The following is a 10,454-nucleotide window of genomic DNA, read 5'->3' as shown; positions in this document are numbered from 1 at the left end:
ATGTTTTCCCCTCTCATTCTACCCTTTTTATCTTCACACTTCCTTACTGTCAAACAGAACTATCTATAACACAAAATTACTAATAGATAAATAAATAAATGCAGTTTTGTCTGAAGGTTTAACATGGTTCAGTGCAGTGCTATCTAAACATCTGCATATCGCCTATTTTCATGATCCTCCCTCAAAGCTGTAACCAAACACTGAACTGTAATGAAGTGGATCCTGCAGCCAAAGAGAGGAAAAACATTTTTAATCTAAGAATAAATTCATGTTCTAATCTCCTTCTGCAATTAAAACTGGACAAATGGTTTGGTGTACAAACAATGTTTCTCGTTTTGATCCAGCATTAGAAAAGATTTAGAGTGAGATGACAGATTTTTAAGTCGGACAAGAAGCTTTTAAGCTGCAAGAACTGGCACTAAAACACTGTCAACAAGTGGAAAACCTCAAAGTTATCTTAGATTTGAATCTTAGTTTTGAAAAGTTTAACCAAAACTGGATCTTATCATCTTAAGAACATTGCCAGAGTGCGACAGTTTCTCTCCCAAGCCAACACAGAGACACTGATGCATGCTGTTATCACCTGGATAATTTATTACTGTAATGCTCTACTTTCTGGTCCTCATAAGAAAAACATTGCTCAGCATCAGTTATTACAAAACTCAGCTGCACCTGTAGCTGACGAGGACCAGAAAGAGTCTCTGCACTGGCTTCCTGTGTGCGTCAGATTTGATTTTAAGATCTTTTTATTGGTTTATAAAGATCTTTATGGTCTTAGTTCTACCTATTTATCTGATTTGCTTTTATCATAGGAACCCTCAGATCTTCTAGTAGTGGCCTTTTAATCATCCCCTATGTCAGAGCAAAAAGCCACAGTGAGGCATCATTTCATAACTGTGGTCTACATCTGTGGAACAGCCTCCCTGAAGACCTGAGGGTCGCAGAGAGAGTTGATGTTTTTAAAAGCAAACTCAAGGCCTACCCTTTCAGCCTGGCTTTTAATTGAACTTTATGTCCTTTTTTATTTTCTATTTATTATTATTGTCTATTTATTTATTTTTATTAATCTGTTTTTCTAGCTGGCATTTATTGATTTTATCGTATTTGTTTAGTTATTCATTGACTGATTTAAAATTGTTCTCTTGTGTATGATGACGCAAAGGATGACGGACTTATGATTAGGTAAGGCAAGTATATTTATACAGTACATTTCATCAGCAAGGCAGTTCAAAGTGCTCTCAATTAAATATCAAATTCCAGACAGAGTGCAAAATAAACACATCATAAACGGACATTTAGATACAGTTAAATCGTCATTAAAGAACAAGAGAATAAAAAATAAAATGCTTAAAATGAAAATATAAAATGATAATAATAAAAAGTAAAAATTAATAAAATAAATAAATAAAAATAAATTACAAAATGTTTTATTGTGCGAAGCACTTTGTGTTGCATTCTGTTTGTATGAAAAGTGTTGCATAAATAGTGTGATTAATTCATTGATTTACAAAATATGCAAAGGATGACAGACCTATGATTAGGCAAGGCAAGTCTATTCACACAGCATATTTCATCAGCAAGGCAATTCAATTATTAAAAGCGTCCAGACAAAGTGCAAAATAAACACATCATAGATGGACATTTAGATACAATTAAAACGTCATTAAAGAGCTGGAGAATAGAAAATAAAAAGCTAAAAAAATAAATAAAATAAAACTAAAAAAATAATATCAAACTAAGAATAAATAAAAAAATAAATAAATTGAATAATTAAATAAAATAAATAAAAAGCTAAAATAGAAACAGATATCTAATAACATTTTTACTAGGAGTTTGTAGCCAATTTTACACATTTGAGATAATTCTCAAATTGAAAGCTTTTCTAATCATCATTTTTTTACCCTCTTTCTTGAATTCAACCCCACAGACTCAGGTATTGATTGCTGCATGCTCTGTGAGCGCACTGGGTGGCAGCCCCTATCGGACCCTGCACGTCCAAACACTGAGGAGGACTCAACTCTAGAGTTGGACACAAAATTGGCACCACAGTAGTTTTGCCCTCTTCCTGAACCCCTAAAGGACCTGTTCGTATCTCTCTAAAACATCTCCTGAGCAGCTGGTTTAACGCTGGGAGAAATGGACCATATATACCCAAACGCATCGCGCAGCGTCACTGCTCTCCAAAGCACGGCACGGACAATGTGGTTCACTGGCGTGGTCATCGCTTCAGTTTACGGTGTGATCATCGTGCTGGGGCTCATCGGCAACATCACGCTCATCATGACATTTTGCTCCGCCAAAGCCATCCGCAATGTGCCCAATCTCTTCATGTCCAGTCTGGCGCTGGGGGATGTTTTACTGCTGGTGACCTGCGCTCCGGTGGATGCCAGCCGCTACCTGTCAGAGGAGTGGCTGTTCGGGAGAGTGGGCTGTAAAGTCATCGCCTTCATCCAGCTCACCTCGGTCGGGGTGTCTGTGTTCACTCTCACAGCCCTCTCTGCGGACAGGTAGGCAGGTTTTCTTCTGTTATAATCATCTTATTGACCCTATAATCAGTTTAAAATGGCCTACGTGGCACCCAAATTATGCAGATGTCCTCTTTCCTGTGTCTACAGAGATAGATACAGGACATATGTACAAACTAAATGCTTTACAATTATAATAGGAAGCAAATATTTACTGTGTATTGATCAGGGGTTTATTATAGACACAAAAGGACTGTGTGGTTCTGGCTGCTGACATGTGCAGGCTGGAGGTAATCGGTGGCTACAGAAACAATTTAACTGCCATCTCTTTGTTATTTCCATGTTTCAGGATGCTTTAATATAAACATGACAGTAAACACTGTGAAAGAAAAAAATCCTGATCACATCGGACAATATGTCCTGCCTCCAATATGTCCTGCCTCCTATACAGAGAGACCTCTGCTGCTTCAAATGAATAACCTTGTGAGTGTAAGAAATGTTTGTAAAATAATAATGTGAAAAATCAGAAAACGGTTGAGCTTCAACTGACTTTGTCCTTGAGTTTTGGGTAACTTTTAATAATGTTTAAATTAGTCATTCTTGGAATCAATATATGAACTTGGATCATGGTCATGATGCACATCCTTGTGTGATACGTGTTCGCATTTGAACAAATGTGAGCCTGTTCTCTTTTTCATTATTGTATAATTTTTCAAGGCTTTTGACAAGAATATTACAAGCAAGTAAAACTGCTGCCTATTTTGGTAGGGCTGTAATTTAGAGACAATACCAGTTTTACCTGTACAATAAGGTAAGTAAATGTTTATTGTGCTCCAAATTTGCAGTACAACTTGAAACTTGTTGCAGACGTAGAAGTGTATAGCTATACCTAATGTGCAAAAAGTGACCATGCTGTAATCACATTTGAGTTTTCTTCCAGCAGAAGCTCTGGTAAAATAAACAAAAAAGTTTGACATATTGACAAATATGCTTATTTTTGCTGAGATTTGGATGAGAAGATTGGGTTGGGAATGAATTACTGCCGCAAGCGAGAGAGTTCAAGTATCTCGGGGCCTTGTTAACAAATGAGGGTAGAATGGAGCATGAGATGAATTGGTGGTTTGGCGCGGTGTCTGGAGCGATGCAGGCCAGACTGTCGTGGTGATGAGGGAGCTGAGCCGAAAGGCAAACTTTTGAATTTACTGGTCAATCTACATCCCAACCCTCCCCTAAGGTCATGAGCTCTGGGTAATGACCGAAAGAATGAGATCGCGGATACAAGAAGCCGAAATAAGTTTCCTTCTAGGGGTGGCTGGGCTTAGCCTTAGACATAGGGTAAGGAGCTCGGACATCAGGAGAGAGCTCGGAGTAGAGCTGCTGCTCCTTCGTGTTGAAAGGGGTCAGTTGAGGTGGTTCGGGCATCTGATCAGAATGCCTCCTGGGCGCCTCCCATTAGAGGTGTTCCAGGCATGTCCCACTGGTAGGAGGCCCCGGAGCAGACCCAGACGACACTGGAGGGATTACATATCTCATCTGGCCTGGGAACACCTTGGGGTCCCCAGGAGGACATGGAAAGCATTGCTGGGGAGAGGGACATTTGGGGTGCTTTGCTTGGCCTGCTGCCCCCGCAACCTGGACCCAGATAAGCAAATGAAAATGGATGGATGGATGGATTGATACCACACACAGAAACAAGAATGGTGTCAGTCGTCTCTTTTAACTCTCAGCAAGGATACATGCATTTCCCAAATTGTTGATCTTTTCCTTTAAAGTTACATTTACTTGTCCTGAGGCCGCCTGGTCTCACTCCTAGGGCGTCAAAATACGCAGCTTGTCCCAGCTGGTCCCATTTATACGACAATGTTTTCAACTGAAAACGGTAAACTTTAGTTGCATTTTGGCCAGATTGTTTACACGACAGCAGCGTTTTGGGTGCCTGAAAATGCAATGTATTGAAAATGGGTTCCAGAGTGCAATTTTTTGGAAACGGCAGTGCCTCCGTTGTCATGTAAACTTGCAATATGCAGTTCCTCTGAAAACAGAGACTTTTCGCACATGTGCATTACGGTTCCAGTCACTAGGCATGCCGACCGTCACAACAACAATGTCGAGCTCTGTTTGTGCTGCTCACCCTGTTGATTTGAAGTAAAGTGTAGATCTGTTACTGTAGCAACGCCACCTCGTCGTCCATCCAGACAAAGTTGTCTGTGCATGCTTTCGCCAGTGTGTCTTCTTTGTTTTGGTTTGTAATCACCGCATTATAGAGGAAGGCGCTTCAGCGCAGGCGCATGGCGTCATGCCGTGGTGTTGCTTTGCAAATCTACACCGCCACCCATTGGCCTGGCGTGCATACTGCAGCGTTTCCAGTAGATTTTGCGGCTCCGTGTGAACGGGGATTGTTTCAATAACCTCGTCATATAAACGCAGAAGTTTTTTAAAACACAAAGGACAGACTTTTCCGTGTTTAGAGAAACCGTTGTCGTCTAATCAGGGCCTAAACATCTGTAGCATCCAACTCCAATGTAAACCCATGAATGTCATTGTTAGACCTTGAGAGCAACAGACGCAGAATAAAGAGCAAGGAAGTCCACTTAGGGCAGAAGGGAGGGGAGGTGGATGGGTCCAACAAGCACACGACTTTGACCATGGAGAAGAGTGTTTTTGTCCTGTGTGAAACTAAGAGACAACATTGAGTTATTTTGTCACGAGTCAACTCAAGTGATCGATCTTGTTCCTAATCCCAACCAAGTAGTTTTGTTGCCTAAACCTAATCGCCAACCCATTCTTAAGTCCTTTATCATTAATCTAATCTATCTATCTATCTATCTATCTATCTCTCTATCTATCTATCTATCTATCTATCTATCAGATACAGGGCCATTGTGAAGCCTCTGGACATCCAAACATCAAGCACCACTACCAGCATTGTCCTGAAGGCAGCGCTCATCTGGCTCTTCTCCCTGATCCTAGCTATCCCCGAGGCCGTCTTCTCTGACCTCCACACCTTCAACGTCACCTCCACAAATGAGAGTTTCATCACCTGTGCTCCTTATCCCCCAGCTGGAAGACTGCACCCTAAGATCCACTCCATGGCCTCCTTCCTCATTTTCTACGTCATTCCCCTGCTGGTCATATCTGTGTACTACACCTTCATCGCCCACAGTCTGATGAGGAGCACCACAAACCTGCCTGTGGAGGGGAACGTGTATGCAAAACGACAGGCCAGTATTCAAATTGTCATAAGCAGGGCCACGCCCCTTTTTGTTTGTTTATTTATTAGATGGCCTAAAACTAGCCAAAATTTCAAATACTGTCAAATCAAAGCCCCTTTCTTTATTTTGAATATTTTTAAACCATACAATAGCTTCAGAGAGGCTAAATAACAACACAAGTCTGTTGTTTCAAAATCAAAGAATACATTCAAAAATCAGACTCACTTAAGAATATGGCACTAGCAAATATTTTTTGAACTTATGAATGATTCTCTGTCAATATCAGCAGGGTGAGGCACGTATGAACAGTTTGCACTCACAGCTCTCACTCTCTCTATCAATCTCCTCTGCTCTGTATTGTATTTTGGCCAATACTTTTGTTGTTTTTGTTTTTTGTTTTTTTTTATAGTTACATAAAGTTTAAATAGAGAAGGCAAATTTTCCAAAAAAATTAAGGATTAAAGACCCCTTGTGATGCTGAGCCTGCTTAAAATACTACAATCAGCTCAGGCCCCCCAGAAAGCTGCTCAGCCTTGCAGCCAACTGACCCTTCACTAAGTCCTGCCCCCGCACATAGACTGGCCAATCATAATGTAGCATCCAGGATTTGGAGCTAAATGTTGTGCCTGGGGCACGTCATGTATTAATGATACTCGTTACCGGGAGAGGTTGGAAAAAGATATACGTTTCTTCCCTGTTCCAAAACCAGAATCAAACCCTGAAAAGTGTAGGGTTAGCTAGCTACTGAAGATATAGCCTACTGAATGTATACACATGCTGCTTTTGCTTTTTAATGATTATAACAGTGAAACAAAGACAGACCCTGCTGTACAGGAACCAGTGAAGGGAAGCAGGGAAACTTTGCTGATATTCAACCAGCTGTGTGTCATCACAGTGTGTGCAGATGAAAGTTATTTGACTTCCCCCGGAGATCCCTGCCTGTCTGGTTGTGAAGGTCCATGTGCTGGCAGTAGCACGGGAGTGAAGCCAAACACCGTTCACCTGCACACACTGTGATGCCACACAGCTGGTTCAATATCAGCGAAGTTTCCCTTTTTTATTCATTGTCTTGTGTGGCGATCAGCAGTGATGTGGTGGTTCACTTTTACACTGTGATCTGTAGCCTATAGTTCAGCTTTAGCTTCTAACTATCTTTGTCTTTTTAACCTGTTGTTGCTGCTGAGTCAGTTTGACATCCTGGATATATCCTTCAAACACACACTGTAGACTCCATGCTTACTTCAACAGCTTGTCGGACCATCACAAAGGTCAGTTTTTTCACAGTGACCACTTGCGGTATTGCAGCGAAAAAATCCCCTGCGGCCCAAAAATCATTTTCCTCATAGACCACAATTATAATAGAGACATCTGTAAAACCATTAACAGGACACCTCAAACTGCAAACAAGATCAATTTCGAATCTTTTTATTTCTAATTTTTGAGTCATGGTGGTTTTATATTCATAAAACTTTCCTCAGGCCTAGAAAAGTGATATAAAAATCCATGACATCATCACTATGTAAAGTCTATGAGCAAAGTGGAAACTTGTGGGCGGGGCCAGCAGGAGAAACACTACTGCGCCTATTCAGTGGAACACATACCGCAGAAATAAACCCAGAAGCTAGTAACTTTTTGGGCGAATGTGCCAGGTGAGCAACTACATTGGAATGTATAGGCACCATCATGGCGTCTAGTATCTAGTTATTATTAAAAATCTATGAATTTGCCCCATTTTATGACCACCCCGTGTTTGTAGCTTTTTTTTAGCATCAAACTTCCCCAAACTTAAATCCCCCAAATTCTCTGAAACAATACCAGTCACATAACCATAGTCACCTCAATGGCAGCGACAGTCCTAATCATCAAATGTTTTATTTTTGTAAGTAACTATATTTACTGAACAACAATTTAGAGATACGTACTTCACTACATTTATTAGACAGCTATAATTACTGGTGAATTTACTGATAGGTAACAAAGTAGTCACTAGCGGGGCGCCGGTGGCTTAGTGGATAGAGCAGGCACCTCCACCAGCTATGACATGAAAAATGCTGTTAATGCATCAGAAATCAAATTTATGAAGAAAAACGTGTACTTCATATACTAAAAAAAATTAAGGACAAGTTGTCCTGACTTGTGTGTATGGTTTAATCACAGCACATAAATATGATATCACAGAAGCCTTCAGCACAGAAAACACACATGGCTACCATCTCCACCAAAACCTAAAGAAACCTTACTTTGTCTCTGCTTATATCCTTTGGCTTTTTAATAACACGTTGAATGAGATGTGAATACATTCACTGTCTCCATTTACCTGATAAAACCAGTCTGTAAACATGTGATAGAGAACAGAGCACGTCTTCGAGGTGGTTCTTATCGTGACCACCAGACAGCCTGCAGCTGTCTTCACTTGATATTACATAATTAACATTTACATAATCAATTTCTTCACTACAGCACATTAATTTTCAGCCTGGTCTCACTCCCAGAGTCAAAATGTGGTGCTAGGGAAGCGTGCCCGACATCACTGTGAAGACACTGGGGGCACTGTTCAGCAGCTGTGAGACGCACTAGGCTTCCCACTAACTTCAGTGTAAACCCATCCCTGTCATTATCGGATGCTTAGAGCAAACGGACTTTGATCCAGGAGAGCAGAGTTCAAGACCAGCAAACCAGAACATTGGTTGCAACGTTCGTGCTACACAGAGACAGGTGTTTTTAGTGACACACCGCCACTGTTCCAGCTCACATAACTAACGTCAACCACGATATTTTCACAAGACCTACCTCAGACCCCTTTTTACTGTTTGGGCCACTCAAAGCCAGCTGTTTTTAGCCACATCTGCGATCTTTTCCTGACAATAACTAAGTAGTTTTGTTGCCTAAACCTAACCGCTGACTCCTTCCATGTCAAGATACAATGCAGAAGGCTGCTCTCAAAGGGCTTCTACCCAAGCGGCAAATTATGACGAGTAGGGATGAGATTACGTTGTGTTGCTACCTTTACTTAAATAAAAGATCTGACTACTCTTTCCACCACCGTTAGAAAAACACTTAAATATAAATATGAAAGAATATATATTATACAGCATTGTTTTTTTGCTTTGATGTTTTGTTAATTTTTCATTTCTACAACCAACAGGTTGAATCCAGAAAGCGCTTGGCAAAGACAGTGCTGGTGTTTGTTGTTCTCTTCGCAGTGTGTTGGCTTCCCTGTCACGTCATCTTCTTATACCGTTCCTATCACTACTCCCAGGTACACAGAAGCACCTCTTTATATTTCTAATAGAATATATCTGTTTATTTGTTTCTGTCTTATACTTTAATGCACAGTACTATTTGTATCTTCACTTGTTTATTTCGCAAAATGTTTGTATTTTTCTCTTCATTTGGATTTACACTAGATGTGGGTAATGCTGACATTATACTGGAAGATGTTAGAAATTATCCATACAGCTCTTGAATTGTTTTCTACTACCATTTGTTTTAGTTGTATGTAAAAATGTACATGCTTAACTACGGCCTAATCACACTGAGAAACACGTCGCCTGCGAAACCATTGTTTTCCAATGGTATGTTGCACCATGCGTGCGTCCTCTCTTGTGCCATGTCTGCATATTCTAGCGATTTTTTAGCTGCACACAAAAGTTAAAATTCTCTCAGCACAAGGCGCGGAGTCACACCATCGGTGTCACACTTAGCTCAAGCAGCTAATCAAATCAAGCAGGACGTGGCTGCTGGTAGGACGAAGGCAAATGCAGATGAAAGGTTGATATTGAGGTGTTTTATTGGGCCTACGATAAAGGACACCCCATTATTCAATTGCTAATCAGTCTGATAAAAAAAGGCTTTTGACAAACACAAACAAACAAACAAACAAACAAAATACAAGTGTTATAATAGCTTATTGGGACATATACAAAAAAGATGTTTCTGCATGTGATGGGAGGTGGTTCAGATGGAAACAAAGTGGGTTTGTGTATCTGTTCAGAGTGTATTCATCTCCAGATTATGTATTTGTTTACATCCCTTGTATGCACACACCTCTGTGATTTTTTATCAATCCTCCACCCTGTCTGTTCCCCGTCAGGTCGACACCTCCCTGGTTCACTTTGTGTGCAGCGTCATAGCTCGTATCCTGGCCTTCACCAACTCCTGCCTCAACCCCTTCGCCCTTTACCTGCTGAGCAGGACCTTCCAGAAGCAGTTCAACCAGCAGCTGTGTTGTTGCTGCCACATGATACTCAAACGCTCCTCGCAGAGCCCAAGTCAGTATAACACACGTGTGACATCCGTCCGCAGCTCACATCACTCCATGTCAAGTCTGAGCATGATCAATGGCCGACAGGTCAATCAGGAGGATTGTGTGTAAGGGAAGTGTGTTTGTGTGTGAGGAATGAACATGTATTTTAACCAACAAAGTGAGGACATTTTTGTAAAGTGAGGACATTTTGGCCGGACCTCACTTCTTCAAAGGCCTGTTTGCCGGTCAAGACTTGGTTTTAAGTTCCACTTTAAAGTTAGGTTAGGGTAAGGGGCATTTAGTTGTGACGGTAGATTAAGGGGCTTTGGAATGCATTATTACAATGAGGGTCCTCACAAAGATAGAATTACAAGATTCTGTGTGTGTGTGTGTGTGTGTGTGTGTGTGTGTGTGAGACAGAAAGTTGTACAGCATGTATGGGTGTGTCTTCGCTTTCCAAACTGTCCTTATGACTTTAGTGACCCACATAATGAGGTCATTTGGTATGACATCACTCAGATACATGTTAAT

At 40.9% G+C, this 10,454-nt stretch overlaps 1 protein-coding gene across 1 annotated transcript; it reads left to right on the top strand.

Moving 5' to 3' along the window:
• Positions 1 to 1,986: 1,986 nt before the first annotated feature.
• On the top strand, positions 1,987 to 10,099 carry grpr (gastrin-releasing peptide receptor). Its single transcript, XM_033631632.2, has 4 exons — positions 1,987 to 2,507; positions 5,335 to 5,686; positions 8,823 to 8,936; positions 9,771 to 10,099. Exons 1-4 carry the CDS (start codon positions 2,137 to 2,139, stop codon positions 10,050 to 10,052), a joined length of 1,119 nt encoding a protein of 372 aa, XP_033487523.1. The 5' UTR covers positions 1,987 to 2,136; the 3' UTR covers positions 10,053 to 10,099.
• The last annotated feature ends 355 nt before the right edge of the window (positions 10,100 to 10,454 follow it).

The sequence above is a fragment of the Epinephelus lanceolatus genome, chromosome 2 (assembly GCF_041903045.1).
Source record: "Epinephelus lanceolatus isolate andai-2023 chromosome 2, ASM4190304v1, whole genome shotgun sequence".
NCBI classification, from domain to species: domain Eukaryota; kingdom Metazoa; phylum Chordata; class Actinopteri; order Perciformes; family Serranidae; genus Epinephelus; species Epinephelus lanceolatus.
Note: the sequence above shows the minus strand (reverse complement) of the source record. Positions and strands in the feature narration are given on the sequence as shown.